Here is a 22,540-nt window from a genome sequence, read left to right on the forward strand (position 1 = left end):
AAAGGAAATCGTGTTCAAAAATCCTCATGTGAGTGTTAGAGAGATAGCACGAGAGCTAGGCATCGGTCGTGAGATGGCTCGTTTGATTTTGGTGGACAATTTGTGTATGCGACGTGTCAACGCCCGGCTTGTTCCGATTCACCTCAATTTGTTCAACATTATCAACGATTTTAAGGCCAAACATTCAATAAATACCATCGAACAGCCACCGTATTCACCTGATCTTGCACCGTGTGACTTTTTCCTGTTTCCCAACCTCAAATTACCACTCAGAGGAACGCGTTTTGAATCCATAGAAGACGTAAAACAGAATTCGCAGAGGGAACTCAAAGCCATACCGGAAAGCGCCTATAAAAAATGTTTTGATGATTGGAAGAAACGTTGGCATTTGTGTATCGCTTCTAATGGAGCATATTTTGAAGGAGATAAAATAAATATTGATGAAGATTAAGAATTTTGCGTTTTATTTATTTATGACCGGAAACTTTTCGGTCACAATGTATATATATAATGTACTTAACGGGCATAATAAATTTGAAACAAGAATTTTCTGCTTTGGTAGTCCAAAGCTTTGATGTAAACTTTTAGTACAGTATGTAGTTTTTTCTAATTGATTAAATAACACTATTTTTTATTTGATTAAATAACACTATTTTCTTTAAATCAAAACTATATCCCCTTCTTCGTCCACATGACTCCCATATATGGTTTCATATCACGTCATCTTATTTTCCAAATATGTATTTTATGGAAAGCGCTTTAAAGCAATACAGAAATTCACAGATGTTTAAATGCCTGTGTCCAATAAAATAGTTTTGAATATTAGGATAAATCGAGGTATTATTCAGAATATTTAAAAAAAAATAGTTTCAATCCGGGGACTTATTAAAATACAGTCAAACTTCCATAACTCAAAGTACCATTTTGTAAAGAAAAGGTTCGATTTATAACTTCGAGTTAAAGATTTTTTTTATTTTTAAAAGAAACTAAAACCTTAAGATATTTATTTATTTATTTGAAATCAAATATAGCACAGAAGTTATAGTGAAGTGAAATATTCAGAAATTAGGGTTTCGAATTTCAGTAAAAAGAGATCCGAATATATTCGAAGCCTTTTTGTGATCATCAGTTATAGTATCATTCTTCTTGAATGAGTCTTCCTTTTTATTCCTGGAAGGCTGAGCTCTAATACTAGCGACTGGCATTTGCACAAAAAGCAGCGTAAGAAGGAAAAATTTAAACATTTGTTTTAGAAAAAGGGACTTCCCCTAACATCAAAATGGATTCATACTTAAAACAAACATTCCATTTATAGACTGCACTTTCCCATATTCCTATTGGCACGTGACAATATTTTTATTCAAGTTATAGAGAAATTTGAGTTATAGGAGTTCGAACTATGGAAACGAAATTGTGTGTAATTTGCTCTCTAAAACCCTGTTGCACTCTTTTTAGTTCGACTGTAGAAAATTCGAGTTATAGGAGTTCGAGTTATGGAAGTAAGTTTGTATATAATTTACTCATTGTAAATTTCTGACCATCGAAGAGAGGTAACAATGTTAAATAATTATTATAGACTATTTTCTTTCATTTTAAGTTTTGTTTAATTCACCAAAATTGATATTCTTACATAATATTATATTTATATAATTTTTTTTTTAAATACTGACCTTTGTTTGTATAGTAAAATCTGCAGATTTTAAATTTAATTTAAAGTAAAAGTTTCTTATCCTTTAGAAATGACTTCAAATAGTTAAGTAAACCACCGTAAACTCACTTTCAACTTTAAATATACTTAATATAAATTTTTTTATTATTTCTTAAATATTTTAATGAAATAATTTTATTTAAAAATTTTTTTGTTTTAATTTTTTTAATTATTTTATTTTAATTTCCTTCACTTTAGCACACTTTCACCAAATATTAAAAAAATTATTTAAACTAAACGCTGCTTAAGCAGAAATTATAAAAATAATTTTAATAAATTTTTTTTTTTTGTTTGCTTTCTGAAATGCAGTGACCAAAAATTATTAACAATTTTTTTTATTGCTTTTAATAAACTTTTCACCACTTCAAGCACCTTAACTACTTTTATTGAATAATTCAATGTACTTTTATCGATATTCGTTTAGATACTTTCAATTAAGAGAAGAGGAAGAAAACATTTGGGCAACTGCTCCACACTGGCGTTACCACATTAAAGTCGTCAATTAAGGTTTTTTGGACGCGCTTTACCAGTTACAACGGCACGACAGCAATGCGGACGACATGAACAACAACCACAACATGTTATCAATGAAAACACTGCGAACTACCAGAAAGACCCAATTTTAAACTCGTAACATCACTAACCCGAGCATCGATAGTAGTTTCACTGCGCGAAGTCGAAATTCAACTGAACTCGGCGACTGATAAAGTTGCAATTTTGGTTGCGCCGCCGCACACATAAAAATAAAGAAGCCATAAGAGCCTAACGAACCGCCAGTGGAAGGCGAGACGCAATCAACCGATCGGCTTGGCAAAATCAAAAGCCAAACGCTTGCTTGGTTACCACTTGGAATTACAAATTCGCATTGTTGTAAACTGAAGAGTCAACTGTGAGTTTTGAAAGAGCTTTGAAGCTTTCATCAGCGAATTTTAAGAGAAACGAAGCACAAACTTAAGAGATTTTAACTAAACAAGAAAATTTCAAATTGATAAAATTATTAAAATGTTTACATATCTAATGGGCCCTTTTGACGGCTCTAGAACCTCCGCAGAATTAAGGCCAATGTCACAAATTTAGTGATGAATGTAATTATGTTAATATATTTAATAAAATTACGACAAACATATTATTTTATCAACAAATGGGTAAACTATTTTAATTTATTAGTTATTAGTTAGTACTATTAGTTAGTTCGAACTTCAACAAGTGCATCAATCTAAGTGTACTAGAAAGTACTGCTTTTTAAGTTAGTAATACGGAACTATCCATCATATGCAAATAATGTAACTTAAAAGAGTGAAACTCATTATATACCATATGTCAGATGACTTTCCATTATGTTATCGAGTCATCAGGATCAATGTTATAAGTAAATATATATATATTCTGCTCAAAAAGTACTCGGATTTTGTAAATAAAACACACAAATTAATATTTTATTCCAAATTTATTTTATCTCCTTCAAAATATGCTTCTTCTGAAGCGATACACATATGCCAACGCTTAACCCAATCTTCCATACACTTTTCGTAGGCCCGTGAAGGTATGGCTTTTGGTACCTTCAGCGAATTCTCTTTTACCGATTCAATCAACTCAAAACGCTTACCACGAAGGGGCAATTTGAGTTTCGGGAACAGGAAAAACTCGCACCGATCCAGATCTGGCGAATATAGTGCCTGAGTGATGACAGTGGTGCCGTGTTTAGCACCACGCATCTTATATGCCTCCATAATATAACCAATACTGCATTATTATTCTAATATTTTTTATCGTTCATGTCAAACTTTCATTTCGATTTGTGAATCCATTGTTTTTTATAAACAATGACGACGATTTGAAGTGAACGTATCAATATATTTGTTAAAAGTCGAAAAAACTAAACGACATCATTTAATGCTTAAATTCCTTAGAAAGAAATTAGAGGCAATTATTATCAATTATTATTATTATTATAGCCGGAAGATATTATTATTACTACGGCCGGAAGAGATCTATTGTATACATTTCACTATTGATTACACAAAACCCTTTAAAGGGCTTAAAGTTTATACTGTTTATAATGCCAAATTTTTTTGGAAAAATCTTCTCTTTCAAACGAAATGGTCTTTAATTGGGATCACTTATTTAGAGATTGTCACTCGCGAGTGACACTCTTAAAGGCGATCCATATAAAACATATCCAAAGACTGCTTCAACACCAGAAATCGTCGCAACTGTGATGAAAATAATATTTTGCAAGATCTTTGATTGAAAATTAAGTGAATTATAATAGAACTTCTGTTATTGGGTTCAATGATTAATATTTAATGTCAATTTTCGACTTAAGAAGGCGGCAACGAAGGCACATTCGAATCACGAATTTGCTAACAACAGCTGAAGTATTATAAAAAATCAAGGCAAATAAAAGACAAAGCGCAATTTGTCCTACACACAAAGTAACGCTTCCTGTTTACACTATATCAAGTACATTGAAGCTAACTTACTGTTTATGCTGATTCAGCTATGATCGCTGTAGTCCAGCTTCACACAGTATTCTTTGCTTTCTTTAGGAACAATGTTGCGCTTATGGTTCCTCCTAAAGGAAACAACTAAGATACCACAAACAACACCACACTTGTCTTAAGAATGCAAATCTCAGCATAATTGGCTTGGTTTGGTTAGCTTTTGCTTGATTCTTCAAATTCAGTTCGAGTCGTATTTTAAGTTCATAAGAACTATATTAATAAAAAAACCATAAATCTGAATCTAAACAAATTGTACAGATCTGTACATAGAAAATATATTTATCGCAAATGAATTGTTAAAAAGCTTTTCTAAAAATATTCTTATCATCAACTCATATAGTAATCCATCCGATCTCACAAGTTGTCTTCTGCATGAGAATAGTAAGATATTTTTTATAGTTTTTGTTTTCATAGAAAGATACAAGTAGTTATCTTCACAAGATATAGGCAACCTCATCAGATCTTCATGAACATTAAATACGCACCTCGTTTTCTTAGTGCTCATATTTTCACATGTTTTCACAGAACATATATCTCAGATGTCAGTGATAAATACATTCTGAACGATTCCCCATCATTTAACATGTACTACATTATAATACTCATTTCTTCAAGTGATAAGTTTAGGTAAAGAGGACCATATAGCACGTTGAAAACCCTGTATATGGGAAAGTTAATATTTCATAATATTTGAAGCCTATACAATAAGCCCGCAGTCTTTTACAACAATAACATTTGATTTCCGATACTTATGTATGGAATTAGATATTTTATTTTCTAATAAAATATAATTGATTAATAATAAAATAAAAATAAATAATACCCAAGGACCTAAGTGGGTATTTTGCTACAGGATTCAACTTAAACAGTAGAAACAGATATCATATTGATCTATACGTCTGTTATGTTACACAAAAAATAGGGCGAGCTAATATCTGCTGAAATACCTCAGTATATTCTCCCAAAACCTACTTTATACAATGAAATAATATTCAGGCATATAATAACTTGGAACTAGTTTTGATGGGCTTTTATCGTATGTCTTTGTAATATATAAAATAGTACTGGTTAAAGAGCAATGTCAGCCGCTACCTAAGCAATTTGTTCTTGCACAAAGAGTAAAATCGTTAATCCCCATTGCTCCGTCAATCCCTACCTTCGTATCGCAAATTGCAATGAAAATAACCTCAATGGTGTCGAACATTGTCAGAAAATGTCAGTCCTTCAAACGGATACAATATTTTTTTTATCTCGATAATGATAAATCTTTCCATGATATCTCAAAGGAAGAGAGACATATTTCACATACAACAAGAACTATAATGGCTCATTCAGTAGTCGTAAAGCATTCACTAATCAATGCCCTATTGACATAAAATCAAACCCACTGACCTGTTAGAGTCATGTCCCTAGGTTCAGTGTGAATTCAATGTCATATAGTGATCGCATCCTTTTATATAGCCACATACCCCATCACTAACCGCATAACCCGAAGGAAAATGAAGCAAAAGACATGGATGGATTACAGGATTCCAACGGATTACTACAACAACAAATGAGTTATAATAACTAACTCATTTAAATAATTCGATAGTTCGCATAGACGATCAAATATAACTCACAGTTCTCAGCTAAATTTCATCCTTCACTAAAAAGAATGGGTTTGTATAGAAACGAGAAAGTACCTAGGCTATAACATATACTATAATTTTCTATCTTAATCTTATTTTGTTTATTTTAATAAAAAACCAAAATATAAACAGAATTTGTTATTTCTATTAGTTTTTATTACTAATTTCTGGGTTAAACATATTAGTTATTTTCTTAAAGTTTAATGTATCATTTCAGCATACACGTTATTTATATCATCCAAAAATTTAGTAAGTTATGATGCACATAAATTATTATATTTGACTCATACTTAGTACCACTAAGGCGTCTCCACTAACTCGTCATTAATGCGTCTTCATAACGTCGCCTTGGACAGTATTTGGCTATTATGTCCCTTTACTTTTTACTGTATTTTACAAAATTATCTGTCTCTAATCTTCATTTATTGAATGGATATAAAAGAATCAATCACTGTTCAAAATATCTCACCTCTCAGTACCTTACGACATTCATATAATTTTGTTTTATAAAATAAAACTTAATTTAACCCGGCTTAACGTTAGTTATTTAACATAAAAATTGTTAATAAATAAAACACTTACTCGTTTTTATTAAAATTTTAAACACATTAATATATTAAATATATATAGTATATTTAATATTAATATGTATTAATATGTATTAAAATTTATTAAAAAATTTAACAAAAATGAATGAGTGTTGCTTCTTAACAATGTTAGTGTTAAATAATCAATCTTAAGCTCGGTTAAGTTAAATTTTATTAAAATACAGATTCAAATAATAAACTTTTTTATTTTATATGTATGAAATGCAGTATATGGTACTTCGTTGTGGTTATATTAAACAAAACTAAAAAACTAATCTAATTTTACAATAGTCTTTATTACATTATATACTATATGATGTTTCATAGCTAAGATAAAATAAATATTACAATTTTATGGCAGAATAAACTTTTTTATCGGCGAAGTGATTATCTTTTCAAACCAAACTCTTAAAAATTGCTTCAACAACTTTTAACATACAGTTTTTTATTATCGGTTAAAAAATTATTTTAGTTACTATATAAGTTCTATTGTAAAATTTAAAAAACATGTTCTGACTTACAATGTTTTATTAAAAAAAATCTTAAAAAACTAATGGAATATTTAGAGCTTATTAAGTAATCATGTTCTAATTTCAGAAAGCATAAGATCGGCATAAGAACTTTTTGATAAATAATAGCTTAATTCTATTGATTACACGCTCTGGTTAATAATGTGTTTCAAATGAATATTTACATAAATTTTATTCGAAATAAAAAGCATACGCACATGTGCTTCATTAATGTTGATATTGGATCTTTGAATTTAATTGAATATAGCCTCGACTAAGGCTACCTCCAAACACTTATATATATATATTATATATATCATTGTACATATAATTATATTAGGTTATATGCATTTAAAAATAATTATAAATTAAACTATAGTTAGAATTATTTGAAAATATTTTTAACTTAATTATTACGGCGCGACTGACGTATATTTCTCTCGATTTCAAACTGCCGTAGATCAGTTCGTTGAAGAAAGTCCTGACGCTCCAAAAATCTAAGAGAATACAAATGTTATTATTTTTTTCATTTGTTAGCAGTACAAACTAACTTACCCATCTTTGCCCTTGTTAAATGTTTTTATTTCATCATCAATGCCTTCATCTTCTTTGTAGCTATTCCAATCTAGCTTCGATTTTTCCAATACAGACATTTTTTTCTTTTTGCCAATTTGATTAATTATGGAACTTATACCACTTCCACCAGAAGAAAAACGTTTAATACCTTTAACAACTGGTTTACTTCCACTTCCACGGCTATTCTCTTTAATACTATCAGCGCTGACTTCTTTTTGTACGACCACATCCTCACCAGCAAAGTTTAACACTTCAGTTAGTGTTTTTTTGACAGGTTCATCAGCTAGCTTTTCTATTTTAGGTTCTTCAACAGTGGACTTTGTTTGAACAGAACTCTTAGCTTTATTAGAGATTGAACTTGGTTTGGAGGAACTTATAGCGGTTGTCGAACTTTTTTCTTTTTTAGGCACAACTTTTACATCGCTTAGAAAATCAGCCCAAAGCGCATCAGTACGCGACTTTTCATCATCGTCTGATTCTAATGCATCCTTTTCAATGATAGACTTCTCTTGCGCATTGTTGGAATTAGCTTTTTGGCGTGTGTTTCTTTTTTCTAGTGACGACGAATCAATATCATCATCATTTGAAGTGTTTTCTTTTTTTTGCTTTTTACTACCATTTTTATTAGACTTCTTCACTTTTTTCGCAGATACCACACCGTTTTCTGATTCTTCGATTTCATCGTCCGTATCTTCTTCGCTAAGCTGTTCTATGTTACCGGCATTTTCTGGACAAAAATCTTCATCGCTTTGATCACTATCAGAAGAGTAATCCACTTTTTTGCTCATTTTACTAATGGTTGCTATCTTGTTAAAAATTTGAAGTGTATTAAATGTGTTTTTGAAGATATGCAATCCAAAATTTTTGCAGAATGTGTTATATGCGAACAATTTCAATGAAAAAGTACTAAGAAAATGCTTCTGTAAATGTGGACGTTAGTTCTGTAAAGTGGTAAGTAGGTGTCTCCCTCTTTCACAACTGTCAAAATATACAAAAGATTGCCACCTAATTCCGTAAATAAATAAGCTGTTACAACTGGTATAACAAATTACAAAACTCGTACCCGTAGCCAAAAACCAGCATTTATGTTAAATAAAGCCAAAACATATATATAATGTGTTCAATTAAAAAAAATTAAATTATAAGTATTGTTTTATTTCTATTTAAAATTTTTTTATAATATAATGAAAAATATTAGTTATTAAAATTAGCAGGGCACGAGTTCAATCCCTGGTACTCGTGCCCTTATTTACGAATAATTAAATACAAGAATAATTCCAAGTTCGCTGATGATGGGTATTTGCCAATACTCAAAATTGCTGTTTTATTATTATTGACTTGTTCGGAAATAGCATTTATGAATTTAGTTAAAGCACTCTTGCTCTTAGCAAAACATCAAACAGCTATAACATATAGTCAACCAAAAATTCTATTAAAAATGATATAAAAGAATTTTTGTCGTTGTAGCTTACTTCTTTTCGAAAACTTTATTGTGAAATATATTAAATGTAAATTACTGAAGCTAACAGCTTTATTATAAAAAGGTAATAAATAAATTTATAAATAAATTATATAACGTTAAAAAATATTAAAAACAATTATTCAATTTAATTAAAGTGAATACTGTACGAATGTAGAAAAAATGTATTTTGTCTTGAACTCATCACAAAATTTTATATTCCACTTAAGATATGGTTAATATGGCATTCATTCTGACCTCAAATGACGGATTTGGGTTAAAAATCAGAAATGAGAGAGAAAAGATTAATTTCTGCATACAAAAACTCATATGCGCAAATGAGTTCCGATTGTTGATGAGTTCCAAATGCAAATGAATACATTGAACATACCCTAAATAAAGGTTTTTCATGACATTTTGACAGTTTGAAAAAGCTGTTTTTGACATATTTGCAAAATAGGCAAACATATGTTTGGTGGTTGCATTTCCTTGAAAACGATGAAGCTTTTTTGGAACTTCTACTTCCCAAAAAGTACTTAAAAGTACTTCAAATGAGTGATTTAAAATGCGTCATTTGCGACCATTGTAAATGCAATATAAAGTTGTCGGTGAACATTCATAATGGAGTGATTAATCAACTGAAGAAAAATTTGTTTGGTAAAATTACCAGTGTTATTTCTTGTATTAATTTGTCAAGTACCGCAACCGAATTGCTGCACGCAGTCGATTGCACGACAACACGTCTGCTATTTGCTATATCCTATTCACGCAGCAGAAGTAATGAGATTTTGCAATTTGTATATATCAAAACATTTTTACTTGTTTGGCTCAGATTAGCGAATGAATTAGCATAATTAGCTCTGTATAAAACCTGTTACTCATCTTAACTTGATTTTGTTTCTTATTTCTGTTTTTGTAATTACGTTTTTAAGTAAGTTTTCTAACAATAATATATTTTTTTATTAATAATTTTATTTTAATACTTTTTATTTTTTGATACCCAAACGTTAAATATAAAATACAAGAAATTATTTATTTGAATTTTATAGTACATTCTCACTGTCTCAATTAAGCACTTGCTCATTTATATTAATGAGTAAACGTTCCCTTTATTATGAGCTCATTTATACAGCTGATAAAATTTTTAAAAGCTATTTTATACGGCGTTTACATTGGCCGAAAATGGCTCATTTTGGTCAAAAATCGAAAATGAGTATCGAATGGCTCATTCTTGCATATAAAATTTCAAGCACAAAAATGAGCAATTTTCTCACATTCTGTATGAATGACGTTCGAATGCATTCTACATACGTTCCAAATGCAAAGGAATCCATTGAACATACCCTAAATGAAAGCTCTTCATGGCATTTTGACAGGTTAAAAAGCTGTTTTTAACATATTTACAAAAAAAGGTAAACAAATGTTTGGTGGTTGCATTTTCTTGAAAACGATGCACTGCTTTTTAGAACTTATTACTTCCCAAAAGTATTTTCATCGACAGTTAAAATATGTTTTTAAGTTTTCTAATGTAGGTTTTTCTGAAGGCATATTTAACCTTTTCATGCCAACATTCTTTTTTTGGCAAAGCCCAAAATCAATCAACATCCGCAAGTTGAAAAATCAGCTGTTGAAATGAGAACAAATGAAATAGAACGAATGTAAACACTTTCAAATGGCTCATTCAAAATTTTCGGCCAATGTAAACGCTGTATTAAACTTTACTTAATAATATATCACACAAAAAAATTAATTACATTTTTAATATATCAAATTATTTATATACATTTTATATATCAATTAATAAAAACAAAGATTTTATTAAATACTTCTGACCTCGTGATATTACCACGAACACTTCACTCGAATAGAGTTTATATATATATGACTTATTTACAAAAATAGTCTGGTAGCATTAATATATTTTGACAGTTAATTTTGACATCTGTGCACAGCTGAAATTTTATCAAATGTCAAAGGTTATTTCGTAAATAAAATCAATTCATAATGAAAATAAAGCAAAGTTGTAAAAATATATGTCATATATATCAATAAATGGGCGTAATATAATACTTGCCAAACTTCAGTAAAAGAAAACAAGAAATTTGTTTGTAATTGAAATGAACTAAACAAAATAATATTAATAATATATAAAATAACACCCTAGAGGAATTGGGTCGATTTTTTGATGCAATGCTGAGCAAGCTAAAAAAGTGAAATGGACTTTAAGCAATTATAAAAATAAATAATGAAAACTCATTTGAGTTTTCATTCAGTAGTTTTTGTTAAACTAAGGAAAATGGTAAATTAATATATAATATAAGTAAGTAATTTAATTTTTTTAAAGTTGTAAAAAGATTCTTCAATGTTTTCTCTAATTTAGAGTTTACTCTAAAATTTGCTTAAGCATTTAATTTATTAAAATTACATCGTTTATTAATTACATTAAATAATTATTAATTTCACAACTTAAATACACATATAATTAGGGAATATATAATTTAAATGATAATATACATACTCGTATATTATGGTATTAAAATTTACACTTTATATCGACAAAATTCACATTTTTTAATACTATATTTAATTTATATCAAATTAAACTAAATTAGGGAAATCCTAAATGAATATGATATATAACAATTTTTAAAATATAATAAATATTTATAACTTATAAATTATTTTTTGATTTCAGATCAGCTATATATGAATATTAAAGGGATTTCCTGATAATTACTGGACACAAAGACGTCTCAGCAAGAAAATATTTGTAAATAAAAATTATTTCTAAGTCAAACAATTAATTAAAAATTGCACAAAAGCATTTGAAAGAAAGTACATCTTTAGCTTAATTTAAATGTGATATATAAAATAATTGCGAAATACTACATAAAGTCCAAATACTAAAATAAAACCAGCTACAAAAACCTATAAGCAATAGATTTCTAGCAATCAGGAATATTTACATGCGGCAACTTGTAATGTTATCCTACGCAGATGACTCTGATGAATTGGATACGATCGCAGATGTTATGGGCTTGCGCTCACAAAATCGACTGAACACATTTCGCGAAATGTGGTATCATGTATTTCTATGGGCTCTCTTTTCGTCAATTTTCATACACACATGCGCGGCGTTAGTCGCTTTTGTTACCTTGCGAAAACATAAATTCGGACGTTTCTTTTCAATTTTGATATTAGTGATGGGTTTTCTATCGCCGGCTATGAGTGGCATCATAAGCAGTGCGGTCATTGCGTTTGTACATCGCGCTTCAAGTTTGCCAATGTCACCTATATATGCTATGGTTTGGGGCGTTGGTCAGACAATTGTTTCCGCCTGCTTAGGATTTACTAGAATATTAGCTACACTTTAAATTAAATTTTTTTTAAGTTTAATTCATTTTGTAAATGTTTTCTTATCATCTTGTCTAATGAGCTTTACTATTTTTGTTTATATTATATAAATTTGCTAGGGAAAAATTTTTAAAAAATATATATATTAAAATAATAATAATCGCAATCATATGTAACGAATAATGTATACTTGTAAAAATATTAAACACATTTATATAATTAACTTTTTATTAAAATTATATAGTGTGTGTGTATCTTAAAATAAAATTTACTGTTGTAAATACACATTTCGTAATGAACAAAACATTTTATGATTATTTAAAACACATTATAATTAGTTCTAAGTCAGTTAATAAATGTAAAATATTTTTATTTAACTTTCGGACTAAATTTTTATTTTAACATTTATGTATGTTAAGTTTTGTAGCTACAATATGTATATATATAATTTACAAATGAATTGCAATATAGTCAATACAAATTGTGAATGATAATAGTCTTTGAAAAAAACGATCGTTGTAATAATTAAGGCTTAAAAAGTAACTTTTATAAATCAATTTAAATAAAACAGTAGTACTGTAAATTGCATTATAACTTCAAAATGAATTGTAACAATTTATTCGATGAATTTTGCATCTTATATATATATCAAATATATAGTGATTTCAAGATAACTTTAAACTGACTCATAGATATATCATATATATATACTGTCTATCTTGGATAGACTTTTAGTAATATTTTTACAGGCACTAACACTAACACCTACAAATTTCTCTTAGCAAACGAAAATCGAAAACAATGTGTAGTTGCATTCAATCACTAAAATCTTAACAAAGTCAAGCCTGTGTAGACACTCAGACTGTTCTAGTTTGGCGTTTACACTGGCCAGACTTTTGTAAGCTTTTTATGTTTGAGAGCAAATACATAGTATTTTCGAGTTTTGTTTGTTTTAGTAAAGAAGTAAAAGTGTATATAAAAACTTTGCCAAAGTCTTGCTAATGTGGATGCTGGATAGTAGAATAATATCTTATTATATATGTATATTTAATGTGTTTTTTAATATTACATGATTTTTAATGTCATTTAAATGACATATTCATTATGGATAAAAAAATGTTTAAAGCAGCATCAAAAATTTATTAACTAAAATATATATATATATCGATATCTCAACTCAATATGGTGCTAATCCCAAATTTGCAGTCTTTCCGCATTCCAAAATGAAGTCTTTTTGAATATATCTCACACTATATAAATTATTGAAACTGAATGGTCCTTTGTTTTTTATTAAACCCAATTTATGTCAGTGCGGTTGGAAGGATTTTTAAGCTTTAATTCACAACAAATATAATTGAATACCATTAATTATAAAATTGTCTAACTTATATAGAGAAATTTTTTTTAAAAGAAATGCATAAATGAAAACTTTTTCAGTTATAATTGCTCTAACCATTTCTAAGATAAAAGCACATATATAACGACAAAACTATTAAATAAGAAATATAAAATTTACCTTTCATTATATATTATTCATTTACAAAATAAAGTTTTTAATTCAATACTTACTTACAGTGCCATTTTCAAAACCACAATAATTAATTTAAAGTAATCTAAAATTAAATATAAACTAGACTAATATTATTTGTGTATATATAAAAATTATTAAATATAAATTTAATACAAAAACTGTTTGATAATTTAAAATAAATGGCCAATTTTTTTAAAGGGTTCAATAACTGTGAGGACCTACTCGTAAGGTATTTGTTTTTTGTGTTTACTGGAGTACTGGTCGTCTTTAGCTGGAGTACTTCCGATTATATACGCACAAGCATTCACATATTCAAAATTCATTTATTCACATATTCATTTGAAACAAATTTTTTATACTATTGCCCTAGTAATATTAAACAAAATATTACACTAGTTAATAATGTTTCATATTAAAACTAGGGTAAGCTACTCTATGTATTGTAGTGTGGACCCAAAACAGAGTTATCTGTGAACTACTACATAATATAAGGCGATGGATTACCTACATTGATTAAGTGCGATAACCAAAAAACAGGCAGCTAATGTAGCTTTATTGTTACCAACTCTTTTTGTGAAGATAGACGTTCTTTTTTCTGAAAGCCCTTGTTGGCAGTGAAGGAACAGACTAGTAGGATGGAGAAAACTTGAACTTAAAATATTAAAGTAGAGTTGTAAAGATGGTAGGATGCCATAAATCCGGCCATTGTGCCGCTATCCATTATTGTCACGTCAGTGCCTTGTGGCAAAGTTACTGTCAACATTGAAGCAAGGTCATATATAATTTGATTTATACAACTCAGAAAAATTGATAGAATTATATTAAGCCCTAGCTTCGTCGAATATCAAATTTTTAAGTTCCTAAACCTGTGCATAAAACAGAGAATAATAATTTCTTTAATGTAAATTTTAATAGATACCTTATAAAGTGTAAGATTGTGGTCCTAGTAGAGCTCAATTTAGTATAATTAATATACTGTGCTGATTGTTTGGTAACTTATAATCTAAAAATTCTACATGAATCTAAAAAAATTTAAATTTTTGAGTTGATATTTTTATATTGGCTTCTTTTAAAGTTTCAATTATTAGCTTAAAATGACCTTTATCATCATTTAGGTCATTATAGTCAATGTTATCCATAATTCCTTGAAATATATTTAGTGCATATTTTCCATGATTAACTGAGAAAGCCATTGTTTCAATATCTTCCTCTTTCATTAATATTTTATGGAAGCCACATTCTAAATCTGTAGTTGATAATTATTTTAAAAATATTCTTTCAGTTCAAGAATTACATAACGGTCTGTAATCATTGATTAATTATAATCTTTTAAATCAATTACGAGTCTTGGTTTTAACCTACCATTTTAGGCACTGCCCATTTATATGAACTTATATGGAACTTATTAAATTACAATTGAATTAGAATATATACTGAGGTTCCCACAGTTGTGTGAATTTCAACTCCTATATCCGTTCTGAAGGATACAGCAGTGTTAATATTTAAATGTATTCTTTCTATTTCCCGTACAATTTTATTTCTTACTACTTTGCAACTCATTCTCTTTCATTAATACTAGTATTATTTATTTGAAATGGAGAATCATTCAAGAGTCTCGAATCTTCTTAATATAAAACCTGAAACTTGAGCATTGATAGTTTGTGCAGCCTTGGCTACTTATAGATAAACACGATTAGTCATCGCTTCTAATTTGACAGGCACGGGTTCTAATCGTGGCACTTGCAGTCCAAACAAAATTATATACGGAATATAAACTAATTTAAAAAAAATACCATTATTTCCTAAGACCACTGATGATGAAGACTTGGCAATAGTCGAAACAGCGTTGAATTGTCAGCCAAATTTCAATAAATTAAATAAATTTTTGTCCTTGTCCTTTCTTTGCTATTCAAATCCGTCTAACTTTTAAATAGTTTCTTTTCGTCATAAAGACGCGTCATTTTCGGCAAGAAGAAATTAACATTAAAACATTTTTATTAGGTCTTATATTAATAATACCTTCAGCTAACATCTTAGGATATTTATGTTCTTAAACATAACTATATTTGTTTAAGTCAATTTGTTTGTTTTCATTTAAATTATAAGTATATATATATATATATATATATATATATATTATTATTATTATATATTATATTATTATTATTATATATTATATTATTATTATTGTTAAGGGATGTGGCACTGCGAAAATCTGGTCTATTGTGCCCCCATCTGGGTTTAGAGTAGGTCTCTAAGCCCTGTTGCGTCAATGAAAAGTAGTATAGAATTTACTTTACAAAGTTTTATTGTCTCTTCCTTAAAAATATACATATATTCCCAGGAGTCAATTCCGTTTCTGCAATACCGCAGGGCATTCTAACAGCACATACATATGTGGATCTTTATTCTCTTCGCAGAATTTACAGTTTGCAGCCAAAAGTATATCGAGTCTTGTAAGGTTGTATTTTAGTTTACAGTGCCCCGTTAGGATTTCTTTATATTTATGAGAGAAAGGAACATATTATATCCTAGTCCAGAAACGGTTTCGGCTCCTTTCCTGGCTAGTTTGTCTGCGTATTCGTTCCCGCGTACGCTAGTATGTCCCGGTACCCAAAGAATCGACAGTTGATTTGATTCGCCAAATGCATTTAGTTTATCAAGTATATATATTACTTGGCATATCTTTTATATATCATTTTTCTTTTATTACGAATAAATTTCTCGATTTAAATTTAGGGTAATTTTTCCTTTTCTTATGAGATAAAACCTATTAATAAATCTGATTGTAGCCCTTCGAATTCATAAAAATTTCTTTAAGTCCAAAAATAATTACTTCTGTGTAATGAATTTTTATACTACATCCATTTACTGTTCTTGGTTGGTTGGTTGGTTGCAGTAGCAGGCCTTTACATTACTTCCATGTACCTCAATTAGTTATTTTTCGCCGGCAAAAGAACAATAGTATAGAAGAGTAGAGACTAAATCCATCTCGCCGAATTTAGATAACTTAATATGTCTTTCGTCTTCACAGATGAACAGTCTGATAAAATATCAAAGAAATATCTTCCAAAGAACCTATATCTTCTGGACTCCAAAACCGGGCATTCACAGAAAAAATGTATTATGGCTTCTTTTCCCTGCGGGTTTCCACAACTTCTGCAGTGAGGATTACGGGGAATACACAGTTTCTCTGCATGTGTTACTATTCTTTCTCTTTCTTTTTATTTGTAATTTATATCTATTTGTCAAAATATTAGGTGTTTTGATTATTTTGATTATTAACATATATTTTGGAAAAGAATAAATATTAAATGTCATGCTTCACCGTACTTTTCTTTATAATGTTGAACTAGAATTATATTCGAAATATACTTACTATTTTTAATATAATTATCACAGTGTATCGGAGCGTCAATAACCTATCTGACCCAACTTCTATGTCTTTCGGTCCATATTACAGTGTGGTCTTCTGATAGTGTGCTATATCCAGCACTATTTGTGTTTCCATATTTTACCTATAGCTCTAGTTTGATCAGTTTGAGTATATAGATCGGTGTTAAATATTCTCTAAGTGACCTGTGTAACTTAGAGAATACCTTAAACTTATTTGAAAACCTTAGATTATATAATAGGGGTACTTAAATTGTGAAGTAGTCTCAAGTCCTTACTGTTACATTTTTTCTTGCATAAATGGGTACACATGATCTGCTAAATCTTTTTTTATCATTTTCTTTCCAGTTAAGTTAATTGACGAACTAACTTTGTAAACTACAGATTACGAGCAAAAACAAAGTTCAATATATATTGTGAACATAAATCCGCATAAAAGCTGTTAAAACGTTTGAGTTTTCCGAATACTGAAAATGGAGCACATAGAAACTCTTTTAAAATCATAAGTGCCGCTTAATACCACAAAAGTTAAAAAAACGGTGGTACAAATTAAGGAGCAGAATTTAGAACCTCAGAAATTGGAACTGCCCGAAAAACAATGTTATGATTTGTGAGCGATTACTGTAAATTATAAGAATATAAAAACTCTATATAAATCATGTAAAATTGTGTTAATTTAAAATTATTTATTCACAATTCAATAGATTACCAAGTAAAATAATTTGACTTATAAGCTATGCAAGTTAAATAGTAAATAAAATGTTAATGCATAAATTTTATAAATACATTTTTCTAAACAAGCGCGTTCGGATCTCGTGTATTGTAAATTGTATGCAATTTTTTACTCAGGACATTTCCAATACGGCGATCTGTTTGCAGTGGCTGTGGTCCACCTCTGCTTATTCTTAATTCAGCAATAACATCTGTTGCATTCGGATTATTTTCGTATTCTTCTAACAATTTTTTTGGACAAGAATATTGGGAAATAATTGACTCTGCAATTTCCAAAGTGACGAGTGGAAGACGATTCAGATGCTGCTGCCACAAACGTCCAAATCCATTTGTGCCTACAACTCGCACACACTGTTTCTTATCGTTTGCTAAATATTTTTTGAATCCTCCAAGTGTTTCCGATTTCTGTTGCTTATATGGTGCTTCTGCAATTGATTTTGTAAAACGCCGTAGCAAAGCAACCAGCTCTGCCATCTTTGCTGGTATTTCGGTTACATTAAGAGAGTGCATAATCTGCATTTCTATCAAAGCGTTGGAAATAGTACTATTTTGTGACTTTTTCTTTTCATTGTGCATTATACCAATTGTATGTTGTTTGTCGGGATACAAGCTACGAAGTTTGTCCACCAAATTTATCAAGCTTAGGTCTTTTACTGCGTATTGTAGTTCATTTGCGCTAATTATTTGTAAAACTTGATTTTCTGTTTTCCACTCTTCATCAAGAGGATTGCTTGACTCTTCTGCATCACTGGGTAAAAGTTGTCTTTGTCCAACGCTACGCTCCCAAATAATGCAATTAGCGACTTGCAGGCGACGGACTTCATATTTTAGTTGAGAACTTGTTAACTCGGCCAAGAATTCTTGACCAAAAGAATCACTGATTAAACCATTGTCAATCACCATACGTACATATTTGAGACATTCTCCTGGTTTCATGCGCTTCTGTTGATCTCGTATTACTTTTTTCCATAATTTGTCAGCTTTGTTATCCATTAAATAAAATTATTAGAACCAAAATTCGTGTGCGTGGAACTTAATTCATATTTTTGAATTACTTAGCATCCACAAACAGCATGGTTGCATTTGTTGCTCTTACATCAAACATTGAGTTTGCAAACACAACAACACTTGTACAAAATATGTCTTCTTTCAACATGAATACTCCAAAAGAACACATGTCGCTTAAAAATATATATGTAAAGCAAAAACAAAATTCGCAAAAATAAGCTCACTTTTCTGAAATTACTTAACGCATAAGCAACTCGCATTATAATAGTGCCAAACCTTGAAACTGATCTATTGTGGAAGATTTTTGAAAGCAAATGGGAAATTCCAGTCAGATGACAGAGTATAATTAAAATAATTTTTTAATAAAATTTATGAAAATGACTGTTAGGTTAGTAATTATGAAGAAGTCATTCGAATTTATATAGTATAATTGAAGCGACAGCTTAAATAGCACTTAAAAGGGACTTAGCACATGTGGTACTAAGACGGAGTTGCAGGCAAAGCTGTGTGAGGCTACGGAGGTAAGCGGTGTATATATAGATGACGAAGAATTCGCTGAAAAGACATCTAAAAGCTAAGTAGGTGGGCAATGGTGAATTGATGAATTTATGAAGATGATTTAAAATTAAATGATATCCAAATTAAATTTTTCAGTTGGATGCTGTAGCAATTAATATATGTTATTGATTACCCCACGAAGGCAATAACATAAAACAAGTTTTTACCTCGATTTAGAAGTGATACATATTTTTAAAGCGTTAAAAATAATTAAGAGCTCATGTGTTCACACCTTTATATGAAATACTAAATTTTGTTAAATGAAATGCAACCGTGAGAATTGTTCTACAAGCACAATAAGGTAAATATTTAGTATTTAACAAAGGCAGCGTATACACGTGTTTGTAGCCGATAACGGAATTGGTGGAAATTCTCATTTTCTTAACTAAATAAATAAAAGAATCCGACAATGTATTTAATGTATACTTTAAATGAAAACGGTGATCGAGTTTATACGCTGAATGTATGGTGAATATATATAAATTTGAAACTTTTCTAAATTTTCTTTTGTTATTTAGAAACGCACCGAACTGGGACTGCCAACAACGTCAGCGCATCCAGCACGATTTTCACCAGAAGATAAATATTCCAGGCATAGGCTGACGATTAAAAAGCGTTTCGGACTCCTACTCACACAAAAACCACAACCTGTTTATTGAATAAATTTATCTTTAAGTGGCAGAATTGTAAAAACAAAGGCTTCGTTAATATAATAAAATTAGAGTATTAAGAAAATTTATTTTATTATAAATTTCGTTTAAGGCCTGCAGTATAATCAAACAGCTTTGGATTCTTAAATTCTCCTCGCATATCGAGCACATAATACAGCGATTTGTTTTTTACTTTAATTGGTAATTGTACTTTAGCTAATTCACGTGCCTCCTGTGCAGACATGCAATTCAAGGGTACATCCATAATGCGATTTCTATTGAAAGGACCATAGGTAACAAACGAAACGGCATTACCACCTTTTCTTAGTATAAGAAATCGCACTGATCTTAGTGTAAACATCCAAACAGAAAACAAAATGCCATAACCTATAATGAATCAGAGTTTAAATTGTACTTTAAACAAACAACCATCAAAAAATTACCAACTAAAAAGCAAAATACGCTAATTCCATTTCTGTATTTGTTTTCTCCAAGATTAATACGTTGGTACCACGATAACTCAACTTCAGGATTTTCCTCGACCGGTGCGTCTTTTAAAGTTGTCAGTGCAAAATGTGATAAATAAGTCCAGAACACAAATTGAGCAATCCCGAAAATATTTATTACCTTATAAAATTTTGGGTTCTCGTATGTAAATAGTACTACATCTTTCGCAACATTTGTGTTGATGTCTATATTTCTAGTGCAGAAATTTCTTGATATCACGCTCAGGCCTGAACGAAAACCGCCGATAGAATTGCAATTTTTGATTATCGCCTGTTGAAATAATGTTGTCGTTTTCTGAAGTCTATATGGTGGTAATCTTATACTATTTGTCGAACACCTCAGAGCTATACTTAACATAGAACTCATCTTTAACGAAAAAAATAAATATTTGGAAGTTACATATCTTCATCAAAAGCTAACCTAACAAACTTGTCAGCTGATTTTTTATAAAGCTGCCCATGGGCGACCGATGAGGTTTGACACTCAAGATTGAAGCGAAGGTATGTGTGGCATATTAAGAAACTTTACATTTAGGGTGTTCACGGAGCACAGGTTAGCGGGTTATGTGCTTATGTTAGCAACAACAAAATACACTGAATGAAAATAGCCAACTTTGCGCGACTCTGCCCTCGTTTAACAATTAGGTGTGTAAAGTACAAACTGAGAGCGTAACACAAATAAAGTGGCAAATTACACGATATTTTCATGGAACAGCTTTGTGTCAAATTTGAATTGTGAATTTTGAGTTGGCGTCACTAAAATTTGCAGATGGTTTCGTTTGTAATATTGGCAAAAGTAATTAAAAACCAAAGTGAACGTTTGAAAACGAACGAATATTCACAGGTAATGGTACGAATAACATGAACATGCTTTTTTGTAGGTTATCTGGAAAATTGTACTCAATCAGCTGTTTTGTGTTGTCGTCAGTTCAGAGAATTTCACACGTACCATTACCTGAAAAAGTTTGTTCGTTCACAAGCGTTTGCTTTGGCGTGAATGTACCTTAACTAATTTATATCCCTTTTTCAATGTCTAATGAAATCTGAAAAGGTGAAGGAGATTATATGGTATTTCGAGAACAACAAAAAACAGCTGATTGTGTAAAAATAACCAGATAACCTAAGCAAAAGCATGTTCATGTTATTATATGCTGTCCGAATTTTTATATATTAACAAATTTATTAAGGAAATTATTAAAAACTCATTGAAACTATCGGAATCAGTTATTGTAAAATAATTAAAAAATATATAAAAAAATTTAAATGTCACTAAATATAATTGCAGGTTTCGCCGTAAACTATTAAAATCAAAAATTATTTCAAAAGACCATATCGGTTCAAATGTTGTTTTCTAGATAAATTAAAAAATTGAGAGGGAGAGAAAGTATATCGAAACTTTTATAAAGAAGGATAATATAAACAGAATCATAATAATGTAACCAAATAAAAAAGATAGCAAAAATAACAAAAAATATTAAAACCTAAACAATAATCTGCTCAATTTACATGCAAAGCAATAATAGTACGCTTACACTGGCCCTAAATGACTGATTTGGATCAAAAATTACAAATGAAAAACATACGACTGGTTTCTGTATACAAAATCCCATATGCGCAAATGACTGGTTTCGTATAAATAAGTTCCTACGAGTTTCAAGTGAATTCCAAATACGTTTCAAGTGCATACATTGAACATACTGTAAGTAATAGTTTTTCATAAAATCTTGGCATATTTACAAAAAAAAAGGTAAACAAATTTGATTGCATTTGATTTGGGATTGCTTGCAATGAGTCGTGAAAGCAATTGAACTGGTTCACATTGTGGTTCAATGTG

At 29.7% G+C, this 22,540-nt stretch overlaps 5 protein-coding genes across 6 annotated transcripts; 2 read left to right on the forward strand and 3 right to left on the reverse strand.

Moving 5' to 3' along the window:
- Positions 1 to 6,868: 6,868 nt before the first annotated feature.
- Positions 6,869 to 8,481, reverse strand: LOC119684325 (craniofacial development protein 1-like). Its single transcript, XM_038098346.1, has 2 exons — positions 7,495 to 8,481; positions 6,869 to 7,436 (listed from the first exon to the last, which is right to left on the reverse strand). The coding sequence occupies exons 1-2, from the start codon at positions 8,301 to 8,303 to the stop codon at positions 7,346 to 7,348; spliced, it is 900 nt and encodes a 299-aa protein (XP_037954274.1). The 5' UTR covers positions 8,304 to 8,481; the 3' UTR covers positions 6,869 to 7,345.
- Positions 8,482 to 10,988: 2,507 nt separating this feature from the next.
- Positions 10,989 to 12,514, forward strand: LOC119680634 (transmembrane protein 170B-like). 2 transcript variants are annotated; one of them, XM_038093556.1, is made up of 2 exons: positions 10,989 to 11,294; positions 11,670 to 12,514. In XM_038093556.1, exon 2 carries the CDS (start codon positions 11,941 to 11,943, stop codon positions 12,346 to 12,348), a length of 408 nt encoding a protein of 135 aa, XP_037949484.1. In that variant the 5' UTR covers positions 10,989 to 11,294; positions 11,670 to 11,940; the 3' UTR covers positions 12,349 to 12,514. The 2 variants fall into 2 exon arrangements, with proteins under 2 accessions (XP_037949484.1, XP_037949485.1); XM_038093557.1 differs by having other exon boundaries at positions 10,989 to 11,273.
- A 5,480-nt stretch (positions 12,515 to 17,994) lies between these two features.
- Positions 17,995 to 19,016, reverse strand: LOC119681145 (crossover junction endonuclease EME1). Its single transcript, XM_038094246.1, has one exon. It carries the CDS (start codon positions 18,975 to 18,977, stop codon positions 18,045 to 18,047), a length of 933 nt encoding a protein of 310 aa, XP_037950174.1. The 5' UTR covers positions 18,978 to 19,016; the 3' UTR covers positions 17,995 to 18,044.
- An 833-nt stretch (positions 19,017 to 19,849) lies between these two features.
- LOC119684750 (H/ACA ribonucleoprotein complex subunit 3) lies at positions 19,850 to 20,276 on the forward strand. The gene is made up of 2 exons (XM_038098861.1): positions 19,850 to 20,013; positions 20,069 to 20,276. Exons 1-2 carry the CDS (start codon positions 19,960 to 19,962, stop codon positions 20,207 to 20,209), a joined length of 195 nt encoding a protein of 64 aa, XP_037954789.1. The 5' UTR covers positions 19,850 to 19,959; the 3' UTR covers positions 20,210 to 20,276.
- On the reverse strand, positions 20,277 to 21,141 carry LOC119684749 (transmembrane protein 223). The gene is made up of 2 exons (XM_038098860.1): positions 20,644 to 21,141; positions 20,277 to 20,587 (listed from the first exon to the last, which is right to left on the reverse strand). Exons 1-2 carry the CDS (start codon positions 21,071 to 21,073, stop codon positions 20,295 to 20,297), a joined length of 723 nt encoding a protein of 240 aa, XP_037954788.1. The 5' UTR covers positions 21,074 to 21,141; the 3' UTR covers positions 20,277 to 20,294.
- Between the last annotated feature and the right edge of the window lie 1,399 nt (positions 21,142 to 22,540).

Source organism: Teleopsis dalmanni, chromosome 2, assembly GCF_002237135.1.
Source record: "Teleopsis dalmanni isolate 2A chromosome 2, ASM223713v2, whole genome shotgun sequence".
Lineage (NCBI taxonomy): Eukaryota > Metazoa > Arthropoda > Insecta > Diptera > Diopsidae > Teleopsis > Teleopsis dalmanni.